The sequence below is a fragment of the Callorhinus ursinus genome, unplaced genomic scaffold, assembly GCF_003265705.2.
Source record: "Callorhinus ursinus isolate GAN/ISIS: 27379988/994484 unplaced genomic scaffold, GSC_fseal_2.0 scaffold15, whole genome shotgun sequence".
Lineage (NCBI taxonomy): Eukaryota > Metazoa > Chordata > Mammalia > Carnivora > Otariidae > Callorhinus > Callorhinus ursinus.
In genome coordinates, this window is record NW_027397077.1 from 42192304 (window position 1) to 42206597 (window position 14294).

Sequence of the window (14294 nt, forward strand, 5' to 3'; positions counted from 1 at the left end):
ACAACATTGCTGAGTGTACTAAAAATCATTTAATTGTATACTTTAAAAGGATTAAATGATGAATTTTATATTATGTGAATTTTGTCTCAAAAAGTTAAGAAAAAAACACTTGAGCACTCAGTCTGCATAAGGTACCATCTTCAACGAACTGCATTATCTTTGTCACCCTCTCAACTTGAGGTAGTCACTCAGACCATCCCTAGGAGCCACATTAACAGCACTTTTATTTTTTATTTTTTTTAAGTTGTTTATATTTATTTAATACTAAGAACATAGATATCCTAAAGAAGGGACAGACGATAAGAAAGTTTCTTCTTAAACAAGATTTTGATCATAAAAACTAGTCATTCAAATCTCTAAAACAGAAGAGCACACATATCTAGAAAAACACAAAATGTATTTTCTCTTTTACCTGAATTAACCTGAGAACCCCTAAACACTCTCTTTAAGAGATACCAATATTAAAGTCGTAACAGCACTTTTATAAGCCAGGCTCCATTTAAGCAATTACATTCATTAACTCAATAATCATTATAATCGTGTAAGTTATTATGAGTGGTGATAGCCTCACTATCACTTTTGAAAGAGACGAGGAAACAGGTACAGAGGGCAGGCGACCTCACCTGCAGCAAAGGAGAAAAGCCAGATATGGCCACGGCTGGAGCTCCCTTGCTGTGTCCACACAGGCTCATACTCCCCAGGGTATCCGACCGCAGGCCCTAGCCTGATGTCCTAGGCTTGGTGAGCTTGCCTTAGCCCCCAGTCCCAGCTGGCGCCCAGCGTTTCAGAGGGCCCTCTATACTCTTACCTGCAGGGTTTGGGCATCTTGTCCCTACAACTTACCCCTTTTGTTCCCTTCCATTATTTTGTGTGTCTTTCTCTCTCCCTGTGATCATATGTCTCTACAGAACCTTTTTTCTTTTTTTCAAAGATCTTATTTTAAGTAATCTCTACACCCAACATGGGGCTCCAACTCACAAACCCAAGATCAAGAGTTACATGCTCTACTGATTGAGCCAGCCAGGCACCCCTTTACAGAACCTTTTCATCTTTGTGTCTCTCACCAACACAGGGTTTGCATTTAGTAAATGCTATGTTGAGGATTGTTAAAGATGTGATGGGAAGTTATAAGGTGGATGTTTGCCTTGTTGGGGGGGATATGGCCAGTATTCCCATTCTCTGGTCAAAATCCATCTTTCTCTCAAAAAACTGAAACTAGCTCGCTAAAGTGGAAACAACCAACTTGTCCTAGAGCGCACTCCACCCGACAACAAAGATAGTTTCCCTAACAATTTATTTTTTTTTAATTTAAAATTTTTTTAAATTTTTTATTTTATTTTATGTTAGTCACCATACAGTACATCATTAGTTTTTTTTTTTTTTTTAAGATTTTATTTATTTATTTGACAGAGAAAGAGCGAGAGCAGGAACACAAGCAGGGGGAGTGGGAGAGGGAGATGCAGGCTTCCCGCAGAGCAGGGAGCCCGATGCGGGGCTTGATCCCAGGACCCTGGGATCATGACCTGAGCTGAAGGCAGTCGCTTAACGACTGAGCCACCCAGGCACCCCAGTACATCATTAGTTTTTGATGTAGTGTTCCATGATTCATTGTTTGCGTCTAACACCCAGTGTTCAATGCAATACGTGCCCTCCTTGATACCCATCACCGGGCTAACCCATCCCCCCCACTCCCCTCCCCTCTAAAACCCTCAGTTTGTTTCTCGGAGTCCATAGTCTCTCATGGTTTGTCTCCCCCTCCGATTTCCCCCCCAACAATTTATTTTTCATTTCTTCAATCAATTTAATTTTCAAATTATACCTTAAAATGGCAATTGGTAAATGAGACTTAACAACTTAGGATTTTCTGTTATTGTTTGATGAGTTCTTTCTAAGGTAAATGTTTCAGTATTTGAGCTACAACATTGTAATACCTGTATTAAAAATGGCACAAGGGGCGCTTGGGTGGCTCGGTTGGTTAAGTGTCTGCCTTTGGCTCAGGTCAAGATCCCAGCGTCCTGGGATCAAGCCCTGGCATTGGGCTCCCAGCTCGGTGGGAAGCCTGCTTCTCCCCCCTCTCCAATAAATGGATAAAATCTTAAAAAAAAAAGGATACAAAACTTAAAAGGTCCTGTCCTCCATCAGGTTGAGAGATGGGTAAATGTTCGAGCTTTCACAAGGGGGGGTCAAGATAAAATGCAGGAGCCAGAAGCTGACACTCTGAAACAAAGCTGCAGGCAGATATTCACAGGTTATCAAATGGATGCTAAAACAGAGTCGTCAAGTACACATGATGACAAAAGAATCTCATTGTTACCTTTTTTTAAGTAAAATATAAAAATATAAATTAACTGCCTAACATACCCTATAATATCTGTTCTTACATATTTGGCTGCAAACTCTTTGATTGCATCTTATATAACAGCTGTGTAATTCCATTTTTATAGAAAGAGAACAGAAAATTCAGTCTTTCCTTAAGCAACAATGATAGAAATCTGCTTTGTATTACTGAGAACTTATGAAAGTTTTTTTTTCAAATTCGAATCACATTTTATTATTGGAAAAGTCATTTACATTTTTAGGATTCTTGTCAAATAACAATTTATTTTTAAAAAAAAAATCTCAAAACATGTTCTAGTACGTTCAGTAGCAAAGATCTACCAGTGTTACACACATTAAGAAAACCTACATTAAATTTCTAGTTAGACTAATTACAATCTATATACCCATAAAGGCAGTTGGTTGTGGTTAATGGAGCTCTTAAGAGTCAAGTGCAAAATAATGTATAAAAAATGAGTTTGAAGATTTCAAAGAATTTTAAGACAGACTTAATTTTTCATGATTTTCCCAAAGCCAGTCATGATATTTATTTAACTTATGGTCTTCAGGGTGCACCTGGAAGAAATACAACACATTAGGAGACAGAGGCCTTATAAGTTTGTCAGAAAAACATTTTTTAAATGGGCTTTTTAAAGGTATGGTAGGGGAACAATACCTTATGATAGCATACCTGAAAATTATAACCTTTAGCCTAACTGGATTCATGAATGCTTAAAACTATACCTTACATTAAGGTAATCCTTCACAAAGTACTTTCCAATTTAGTACTGATCTTCACCGTGACTTACCATGCGGGGTGGTGATAACATGAGTCAGGTATTAATATACCATTTTCCAGAAGGAGGTTGTAGACCCTGAGAGTTACATGGATTGCTCAGGTCACAATAAACGGTGGAGCAGGGATGGGCTTGGCCAGACCTACTGGCTGAATGCTTTAAGGTGAGTCACAGACCAAGAGGGCAGTGTACTGGGCCACCTGGCAGTACCACCGCTGCCAGGACACCCTCTGGATATCTGTGGGCAGGGCATACTCAATTGACTGGGTAGCTGAAGTAGGGCCCAGTTACCACAAAAGCAGTCTGAGACCAGTAGGAGAAACCCAACAAGCATACCTTCCAAGCCCAAACCTGCCTGCTTTCCTTCAGTGGTATATTTTTGAAGGCTAGTATGACTGTGACAGGAGGAGAATCACGTCAGGCTCAGAGACCACACATGAATGAGAATGACAGCACAGGGCCAAAAGTGACAAACTGCTCCCGAGGTCAGTCAGAGGCCACACCAAGGAGTCTTTATGGAGTTGGGAGTATCTGTGGAGCCTCTCCCTGCTGCCAATAGCCCCATGCCACCACGTGCCCCTAAAGCTTGGAACAAAACTGTGCCCAAGAAATAGTTTCAGCTCTAAGGATGGACTTATTTGCCTCAGAGACAAAACATGCTGGAGATGTTATGGCTGAGAGTGGGTCTCACCTGCTTCCACTCATTGACGCAAAAAATTCGGTAAGAGTCGTTGCCATATTTGCCAATCCCATGAAGCTCAATCGGATATTTCCACTGCTTTGTCAGATATTCATCTGAAAATACAACACCCCACAGATCAGGTCAGCCTCTAGAAAGATACTTTCCCTAAATATGTGGTGATGCAGAGCTAGATGGTGAGAATGACAGAAAGGGACAGCAAAAAGTCTTTCCTAACAACCCCCGTTCTGATGGCTCTCTCTTCTGATCTCCCGCAGCACCCCATCTGAACCTCTCACCTGCCATTTACTAACCGTTATTATTTTGTGCTGTGCTAACTAGACAGAGGCAAAGAGTCCTTAAAGTCAACAGGGCATTCGGCTTCACTGACTTCTTCCTCTAATCTTGCCCAGATGACCTGTCCCAGTGCTGGGCAAAGATTTATTGCTTGGGTCAGTGAGGGACTGTGGTTTGGGGCAAGTGGACTGTTTTTAAATGCCTTCAGTGCTTGAGCTGAATGACCTCGATTAATGTAGCCCGCAAGGACATTAAAGTTTAAGGTGTGGCTCTCTTAAATAAGCAGTTTATGTTCTTTCCTTTGGGTATACAGGAAAGTACCTGAGAACTTGATAATGGTTTTTGCTCGAAGATCGTAGAGACCAAGAGGTTTAAGAAGCTCTGACACATCTCTCCAGTCTGCGGTTCTTGCTACCTCAGCCGAAGGGTACTTCTCCAGAAACTCCCAGAGCACAGGGATTGCCATTTTGCCTGGGAAGTAAAAGTGACTGTGATTACAAGCCTCCAGATGGGCTGTTTTTAAGTTCAAGTACTTCCTCATCTAGAAATCTCATATAGAGGGTTTTTGTTTTTGTTTTTTTTTTAAACCCCTGAGGAGAAGCCATTACCTGAAAAGGCAACCACCTTCAGAGTCAAAAGTCAACACTACCTATCAGCTATTTGGCTCACAGTATGGCTAAATCATACTTATACCTAGCCTCACCTGATTATTAGTTTTCAAATAATCCAGTCATCATATAACCAGTATAAAAGCATACAGAATACAAAGTGCCAATGACATTAAAGAAAGCATTCAATGAAAAAGAAACGCTTTTACACATGACAGAGGGTGGAGGAATGTTAAGTAACTGATTTTCACTGCTGACCAAAACTAGTTTGGAAGTAGAAAATAAATGACAATCTGTTCTGTAGTGCTTAAAAAGGCTTTGGATGTGGGGCGCCTGGGTGGCTCAGTCGTTAAGCATCTGCCTTCGGCTCAGGTCATGATCCCAGGGTCCTGGGATCGAGTCCCACATCGGGCTCCCTGCTCAGCGGGAAGCCTGCTTCTCCCTCTCCCACTCCCCCTGCTTGTATTCCTGCTCTCGCTGTCTCTCTCTGTCAAATAAATAAATAAAATCTTAAAAAAAAAAAAAAAGGCTTTGGATGTCATCTAGTCTAACCTTCTCATAGGTGAAGAGTTTGAGGGCTGAAAGGGAAAGTCCTTGCCTGAGGTCACACAGACTCAAACTTAAAACTTGAACCCAGACCTCCTAATGAATCCAGTGCCCTTTATCCTCATCACACTGTCTCTAAGATAAAGATGAAAATAATCTACAAACCTGAGGTCCGGTTGAGAAATATGGTAGCAATGAGGAGCTTCCATGGATCGTGGAAAAGTGTTTCCTGGACAAGATTAAAAGGTGACCGGGGAGGTGTCCACTTCTTAAAGGCTTTGCGTCGAGGGGGGCTAAGAGCTAAACAAACACACTGTATCAGAGCTGAACACCTGAAACAGATTTAAAATCTAATTTTCTGATTAGGAAAGGGATACCTTCTCTGTTATATTTGCTGGAAAAATATAGGCTTGTTTTCCTTTTTTCTATTTGTGTCCGTGGAATGGTATCTTCTGAAAAGGAATAGTTAACATTGTTTATAGAAGCTATGGCTTAGCCCAGAGAAATATTCAGGGGTGCAAATAACAACACACTACTATTATAAAGCATTTAATACTTGCCAGGCACTATTCTAAGCACTTTACAAAAATTAACCAACTTAATCCCACTAATGACCTACAAGCTAGGTACTATTTACTTCTACCTCACAGATAAGGAAATTGAGTGAGTACAAATAAATTTAGTAACATGGCCAGGGTCCCACAGTTAGTGTCAGAGCTGAAATTCAAATCCAGGCAGTCCGGCTCCTAAGTCCATAACTTTAACCACTCTGTTACACTAGTACTCTATGATTTATGTTCAGAGTTCATAGTACTAAAAAATTAGAAATAATATGGAACATTTTAAATTATGACACATTTGTACAATGTGATCATTAAACATCGAGACTATATCATGAATATTTTCCCCCATGTCCTTAACTTTTTAAGTGAAAATGCAACAGTCTACATATGATCCCAATTTAATAAAGAAAGAAAAAAGAGAAACAGAGATTAGAATGAAATAAACCAAAATGGTATAATGGTTGTTGCTAATTTTTCTTTTCTCCTTTAATTTTTTATATTTTCCAAAATTTCTACAGTGAATATTTTTACACTTAAAAAACAAAAAAGGACACAAACAAAACAAAACCTACTGAAAAACCTAAGATTTGGACCTTGGAATACTGAGACTACTATCTACTGAGCAGCTCAGTTAATGTAACAAAGACTACCTGACCAGCATTATCAGGCTTCCCAAGTTTCTAAAATCATCACATTTAGTACTCTCCATAACCTTACCCTCTAAATTTGAATGTCAGTTAATAATACCTTGCAGTTGTATAGCGTGAAGCCATCTTTTTCACTTCTCATTTTACTTTGCAATAGTCTTGATGTGAAAAACTGGACTGGTGAGGATTATTATCTCCATTTTACAGATAAACAAACTAAGGCTTAGAAATTAAACAACAATCCCCAAATGAAAGTGGGACTGATTATAGATTCGGACAGGTATCCAGCTCTCCAGATAATTAGCTACTGTTTTTTGCTATTCTAGTTCGAATAGGCAAAGCCTAGTAGAAAGTAAAAAAAGAGGTCAAAGGAAACTACTCTTACTAGTTACATGATAATTTCTTCTGTGGGTTCCTATAAATAATTATTAACTAGCATCCTTTATTAGGAGACTGAAGCTCAGTTTACTTTTCAATTTCCAACTAAGCCAACGGGAAAGTCTTTACAATTCCACTGGACACTTCTTAAACTCAGGGTAGTTCATCTTGTTCTGAGAACTAGACTTCTTTATGTATAGGATGAATAGGATACTTCTGTTTTGGTCACAAAAGGATGTTTTTAATATTTTATTTGTCCATTATACTAGCAATAAAGCTACATAAACCTCAAAGTTCTAAGAAGCTTAAAGTCTTTAAAGGAGAGACTTGAATTCTTAAGCAGTTCCTAGGCATATATGGTCATTTTCTATTAAAGGTAAAGGAATTCCAGGCACAGCAAAGACATAAAATCATGAGTGGAACTGAGAACAGAAATCAAGCCTAACCCCCTGCTCCACCAATTTGTCCAGGCTGTCTCCTGACAGGACTTTAAGTAAAATTCTTCTTCTTCTTTAAAGGAGTTATTCATTATACCATAATGGCATAATGAATAACTAATACAGGGCTGCTCAAAAGGTCTTCTTTTTATTTTTTATTCACTGAGGTATTATAAAGGCAATACTGCTAAGCTCTGAACTCTGTATTAAGAGCATATTACAAATAATAGATGAACAATGTGAATACAGTTTTGAATTATTTAGAGCTCTAAAGCATTTTAGAAAAGCATTACATTATAATAGAAGATAAAAATGACTATGATAAGGGCGCCTGGGTAGCTCAGATGGTTAAGCGTCTGCCTTTGGCTCAGGTCATGATCCCAGGGTCCTGGGATCGAGTCCTGCATCGGGCTCCCTGCTCCTTGGGAGCCTGCTTCTCCCTCTGCTTCTCTCTCTCTCTCTCTCTCTCTCTCCGTCTCTCATGAATGAATAAATAAAATCTTTTAAAAAAATGACTATGATATGTACAAACTGAGATTAGAAGTCACACATCAGGAATAAATAAGAGGAGGGGTGCAAAAGAGTAGACACGGACTATTCTCAACCCATTTAGGCATTAAAAGGAGTCTTCCCCAAACCTTTTCACAAGTGAAGCGTTTCATTTTCCCTAAAGCTGTAATATTACTGGCTGGAAAGAAGATGGAAAGGGAAAGCACTGTTGAGGAGAATCCCAGCTACTGCACCAGGGAGAGATGATAGCAGCTGTAAATGGCACAATCTCCTCAGCTGGGGTTATCAAGGCGGTAGCCAGCCAATTCCACCTACACCATAGGAAAGGGTTTGAAGATCAGTTAAATAAGGTAATAGGATCAACTGGTACAATATATCTGGTATTTAGCCCTATTTCTTTGTTCTATTCCCACATCCTAACTGGGTACAGGCATGAAATATAGTATATGGAAGTATAAACTCATCACATGTTCATTAGCAGCTTTAGTGCTCTGAATACCTTGACATATTTTCACAGAAATAGAGTCTTTCTCGGTTTGTGAGCAGTTGTTGTCCATTTCAGAGCCACATTTTAAAATGTCAGTATGCAAATGTTCCTTCCTTTCCCCAACTTCTACTTTTGATTTTATTTCCTCAGATTCTAAAAAGTTTTCCTCACAATTCTTGTTGTGTTCTGCTTCTTCAGTTGAACTTAATTTGTTTATGATGCCAGAAGTTATTTGTTGAAAACAAAAATTTGATCCTGAACTCAATGATTGTTCTTTTACAAGCCTCTTTTCTTCACTGGTTACACTGAGGGTCTTGTTGCTTGCTCCAGCATCAGAAATGGAGAGTGTTTTATCAAGCTGACTTTCTTGCACAACAGGTTCACTTTCAGCATCTGCCTTTTTATACTCAGATTTTCTTTTCTTATTACTTTGAGCAGAATCTGGAAGACCCTTCCGGCACAGTGTTTTAGTTTTCTTAATTTGAATTCCTTTCAAAATAGTCACCTTTCCTTTGGGCTTTCTAACCTTTCTGGAGTCAACATCATTAACGCCCTCATCTTCTTTAAAGTTAGACAGTCCTCTGCTATTTTGCAATTCCAAACTACCACTTGGTAGAGGAAAGACATCTTTTTTCCACCAGCTTCGTGTCCTGAGGTTCCAGTTTGAACTATTACTTTCATTTTGCATTTGGGATGTCAGAGGAGCGATGCTGCAGTTTTTATATCTGGACTTGATGCCCCTTTTAGAAAGTACAGTAAAATCAAAATCTTCTGGCGTAAGAGAAGTCTCTTCATTTTTGTGAAGATAGTTAGCAAGTGAACTTTTGGATCTGAACTTCAGTCCTTGTGGGCTAGAAAATGATATTAAAGAAAACTTATTACTAGTAAATAAAAGTGACCTTAAAAAGAATTGGACCATATTTCAGATTTTTAATTAATAATTTCCAAGTGTTGCCATGGGTATTTGTCATTTAAAATAAAAAAAAAAGTAATAAAGTGGTACTTTTAAATAGTTTCCTCTATGATAGTATAAAATAATTTTACAATTATTTACAAATTTACAAATTTAAGGGCAACAGTTTGCAGTAGAAGATATATGTACGTGTCCCCAAATCACTTGATATAACTAACCAGTGACACTCAAGGAATAAAATCTATAATGGTTTCTGGTAAGAACAGAAAAAAGCCAAGATTTCTGTGATGCTTTCCCAATACCTGTCTAGATAAAATGATTTGGCTGCACTACCTGTGCCGCCTTGCATGCTCACCTGATAAAATATACATCATATCTTCCTGCTGTTTTCCCTGATAACCTTTGCTTCACAACTCTTTCCCATCCGCATGGGACAGACTTATGGCATTCTGTCATTGTAGTATCACCAGTCTGAGCAGAAGCAATGGATTCTTGCAGTAGGGTATTACACTCACTGCTGCTTTTTATTACCGCTTGCTTCTCATCTTCTCCCACTCTTTCCGATCCCAGAGCATCATCTTCCTCGCTGAAAAAAACAAAGTACAAGTGATCAGCTCATTTAAAATTTATTTTCCTCTGCTTATTCAATTTCAATCCATGACAAAGCAGGAACCATATGGACTAAAATTTACACTACAGGAGAGATTAAAATCAGTACCGACCAGTCTTATGCTATGTAAATATCTTCTTGTCCTTCAACATGGGTTACAAAGGGTTGGAAGTCTCTGCACAACAAAAAGATCAAGCTATTCCCTAGAAACGTTTTGTTGTTGTTAATTACTGAGCAGGGCTATTTTTCTGGTGACACTTGGCATAAATTAAAATATCAACCAATAGACGAGCTCTTAACCTGGGATCAACAGAACTGCTAAGAAGAGTCAGTGAGACACTCTCCTTCTCCCCAAATAAGTGATGCTTACTACGCACCAGGCCCTGGCCACAGGATACGTGCCTGTGGCTGCCTCTGTAACCTTTTTTTTTTTTTTTTTTCAGATTTTATTTATTTGACAGAGAAAGAGACACAGCGAGAAAGGGAACACAAGTAGGGGGAGTGTGAGAGGGAGAAGCAGGCTTCCCGCCAAGCAGGGAGCCGGATGCGGGGCTCGATCCCCGGACCTTGGAATCATGACCTGAGCCGAAGGCAGCCATTTAACCGACTGAGCCACCCCGGCACTCCGCCTCTGTAACTTCTTATAGGACCCACTTTGGGGGCACTCTTGGCTGCTTAACATGACATCTCCTCCAAGGTCTTCCTAGGATCCTCCTGCTCAAGCTGACCTCTCCTTGCACCCCTTGCACAAAACCTCTCTGCTCCTTCCAGTTCCTTCGTCATTCCAGCTAACGAAGCAGGATGCACCCCAGGGCTGACTGAACCCACTGGAAGAGGTTCCTGAGCTACAGCCACTGCTCCAAGTAACTAACCCTATGGGTCTCGAGATCTGTCGATCCTAGGTTAGAAAGGCCCATCCACCTTCTACCCACCCCAGCCCGCTCCCATTTTACAGATGGTGAAAATGAGTCCCGAAAGGGGTCTATAACTTGCCGGAGATCACAAGGCCGGTCTGGGGCTGAGCGCTCACTGGAGGTGACCGAGGGGGCAGCTCCGCAGTCACCCAGGCTCGTACTCTCCATCCCAGCCATGCCCTTCAGGGGGGCTTCGACAGCAGCAATGGCCGAGAGGGTGGGACGCCGGAGGAGCGGAGCAGAATCAGATGCGAAAACTTCTTCAGCTCAGAACGCTAGGCTGAAATCAAGAGCCGAAGATGGTGAAAGCTTGTCAGACTCCACAGCAGCTTTCCAGCCACCCAGTTGTCCACAGCCGCCATTTCCACGGCTCAGCCAATCAAATCCTTCGTCGAGGAAGACGTACCGCCCTCCGCCCATTCCGACCAGTCGCGCGCGCCTTATTTGCGCAGACTCCTTCTAGGCTCCGTTCCACCTTCGCTTTTGCTCCTTTCCTAGCCCTGCCTTTTAGGCCTGCGCACTCGGAATTTGGCCGCGCGCACGAGGCTCACTGCGCATGTGTGTTGCCAGGGGTAGCGCAGGTAACCAAAGTGGCTGGCGGAGTGGGGCCTGTTGCTGAGGCGGGAGGAGGGGCCTGAGGCGTGAGGGAAGCCGCGATGAGGGCCGTGTTGACGTGGAGAGATAAAGCCGAGCAGTGGTGAGGAGCCGGGCAGTCCGGGAGGAGCGGGAGGCCGAGCCCTGGCGGGGATGGCGGGAACCTTGGCGGGAACCCCTGTGGTTGCCAGGGGCAACGGGCCTGCGGCCCTGGCTGAGGACACTGAACCCTAGGTCTAGCAACTGCAGGGTCGCCCTCCCACCCTTTTGCGGATGGAGAAACTGAGGCCTGGAGAGGGAGCTAGGGGGTCTACCATGGATGAGGTAGTGGGCTGTCGAGGCGGTTTACACAGAATCCGTCCTGGCTTCATCTCACTACCCACGACAGTGTTTCTCAAAAACGTCACAGTTTTTGCCACATGCACATAAACTTGGCGTTTTTCTCTGAATCGTCTCACTGATTTTTCATGCAAATATGATTTTACACTTTATGATTTTACAAGGCAACTTTATTGCTCCTTATTTGAATGTGAGTATCACTTGCTGTGAGAAAAATGCGAAACTCAAAGTTGGGAGAAACAAAACGGTGTGATTAAGTTGTAGCTAGATACTGTTGCTAGGAACCCTTTAAGCCTCTTGTCTACTGTCCTGAAGAACTGGATATTTAGCAAGTGTGGTCCGAGAGGTGCTTGAGGTGGATAGCATCAGAGCAAGACTTTTCTCCTATCCTTAATTAGAAGGTTTGAAAATGAATCAAAAGAGAATGATTTTCTCGCCTTATGAGTCGATGTTAATGTCGTATTCCATTTTTATCAGCTAAATCCATCATACAATGAAACATTTGGGGGAAATACTGACTTACTGGATAGTTCCCCTCAGCCTGACCCTAAAAAATCTTCCAAGCTGATCTTTTCAGCTTCCTGGTGCAGCCTCTGTTTTGGCCCCTGGAATAGGACTTTTAACATTCCTTCTCATGTCTGTGTCAGAAAGCATGCTTTCTTTCCTCATCTCCTTACATTGAAATTATAAACATTCTGTAATGTTCCCTTCGGATATGGTTTCTCTCTCTTCTGTAGTCTGCACTAGTAATAGCTAATGCTTTCTACCCACCAGGCCCTGGCGAAGAACTTCATGTCTTTTATCTCATTGTCACTTCACAACAGCCCTCTGAGCTAGTTACTGTAATTACCTCTCTTTTACTTAAAAGGAAACTGAAGCACAAAGAGGGTAACTAATTTGCCAAGGTCACACAGCAAGTAAGTGGTGGAGCCAGCTTTTTCCTCAATCCAAAGCCAATACTGTTAGCTACTACATTAATTTTTCCTGTTACAGAGGTTGCGAACCCAAATGCCTGCAGGAGTCAGGCAGGCAATATAATGGGAGATGTTTATTTGCATCTTAAACTCAAGATATTGTCTGTCTTTCCTAGGAGTAGTATGCTATTCTACACCCAACTTTTCTTGAAACATATAGCCCTACCAGTTTATCTTTCACTTCTACTTTTAATAGAAATTTGAGTTTAAAAAAAATTCTTTTTGGGCACCTGGGTGGCTCAGTTGGTTAAATGTCCGACTCTTGATTTCAGCTCAGTTCTCAGTCTCAGGGTCCTGAGTTCAAGCCCCACGTTCAGGCCCCATGCCCAGCATGGAGCCTCCTTAAAAATAATAATAAAATAAAAAATGAATTAAAGAATTCTTTTTAATTTTTTCTTAACTCTATTATGAAAGTACCCACCACAAGCTGCTGATAACTAGCACCTTTGACTTTCATGTCGGAGAGTAAAAGAGAGTGGCAAGGAGTGTGGCAAACAAGAGAGCTCATGCTCTGCCTGAAAAGGGCAGCTGTTGCTCAGCTCCTGCCAATTACCACCCTGCAGGAATTTGGCCTAGTGTGCTCAGATCTTCCTGTTTTTACCAGAAGCTATGAGTTTGGGTTTTTATGTGAAATGCCCTAATTTTTAAGTGTTGGCAACTAATCTAAAACTGAAATAAAACACCATGTGGGCCAAACAAAACATTTGCTGGCCAGATACTGCCTGATTTGCTCCCAGTTTTCAACCCCTGGCATAGAATTTTGTTCATTCCTTTCTTGTGGTACTTAATATCTGTCTAGTTTAAAGAGTTATTTGCGCATCTGTTTATCCCGGAAGACTATAAACCCCTTAAAAGCAATGGCTACTTCTTATTCATTTCTAAGGCATATTCCAGAACCTAGACAAATCAGTGGTTGGTGTGACTATTTGATGGATAGATGTATTAGTGAATAAATGAATAAGTGAGTGAATGAATGATGAGTTTAGATTGATTATTTGGGTTTGGGCTCATTATAGGTTTGAAACAACTTATTAGATTAGGGACTATAGGGATTCTACAGACCAGCAATCCTGATGGCAGCTATATATGCCAGCTGGAAGCCCAGAATAAGATAAAACAAAAACTATTAAAAAAGAGATAGTGGAACTAAGAGATCTCAGATGTCTTAAGATTAGTCCTCCGCAACTGAACCAGCCACTGTCTCCTGGTCTGCTCTTTGACTTCCAGTCTAAACTTCACATGGTAGCAGGATTTCTCTTTTTTGAGTCCTGCTGCTGTGATCCATTATTCTACTTCCCATAACCCTAGATTGACTCCCAGTTCCCTTCCACATCAGATTGTGCACTTAACTAGGTCGTCCTGCTTATCCTCCCCCCTCACCTTCTGCTTGCTAACATTTAAATTTATGCTTTCCACTTCAGCTGAAAACTCCATTTTCCTATCCAAAACTCCTTCCCAAATGCTCTTATTCTTCTCTGAACTCCCTCCTTTCTTTTCTTTATTTTTAAAAAATATTTTATTTATTTGTCAGAGAGAGAGAGCACAAGCAGGGGAAGCAGCAGGCAGAGGGAGAAGCAGGCTCACCGCTGAGCAAGGAGCCTGATGCAGGACTTGATTCCAGGACTCTGGGATCATGACCTGAGCTAAAGGCAGACACTTAACTGACTGAGCCACCCAGGTGTCCC

General features: G+C 41.2%; 2 protein-coding genes across 8 annotated transcripts in view; one reads left to right on the forward strand and one right to left on the reverse strand.

Moving 5' to 3' along the window:
* Positions 1 to 247: 247 nt before the first annotated feature.
* On the reverse strand, positions 248 to 11111 carry MBD4 (methyl-CpG binding domain 4, DNA glycosylase). Of its 2 annotated transcripts, none has more exons than XM_073901684.1 (8): positions 10778 to 11111; positions 9534 to 9760; positions 8278 to 9116; positions 5621 to 5692; positions 5409 to 5543; positions 4411 to 4560; positions 3805 to 3908; positions 248 to 2892 (listed from the first exon to the last, which is right to left on the reverse strand). In XM_073901684.1, exons 1-8 carry the CDS (start codon positions 10877 to 10879, stop codon positions 2815 to 2817), a joined length of 1707 nt encoding a protein of 568 aa, XP_073757785.1. In that variant the 5' UTR covers positions 10880 to 11111; the 3' UTR covers positions 248 to 2814. The 2 variants fall into 2 exon arrangements, with proteins under 2 accessions (XP_073757785.1, XP_073757784.1); XM_073901683.1 differs by having other exon boundaries at positions 5621 to 5695; positions 10778 to 11107.
* A 130-nt stretch (positions 11112 to 11241) lies between these two features.
* IFT122 (intraflagellar transport 122) overlaps positions 11242 to 14294 on the forward strand; it is a 68893-nt gene continuing 65840 nt past the window's right edge. For 5 of the 6 annotated variants that reach the window (XR_012380965.1, XR_012380964.1, XM_073901682.1 and 2 more), the window contains exon 1: positions 11242 to 11399. Coding sequence is in view for 4 of the 6 variants with exons in the window: in XM_073901682.1 (XP_073757783.1) it covers positions 11359 to 11399 (41 nt within the window). In the remaining 2 variants the exon portion in view is untranslated. The remainder of the gene's footprint in view (positions 11400 to 14294) is intronic. The other variant, XM_025885394.2, reaches the window with a different exon arrangement.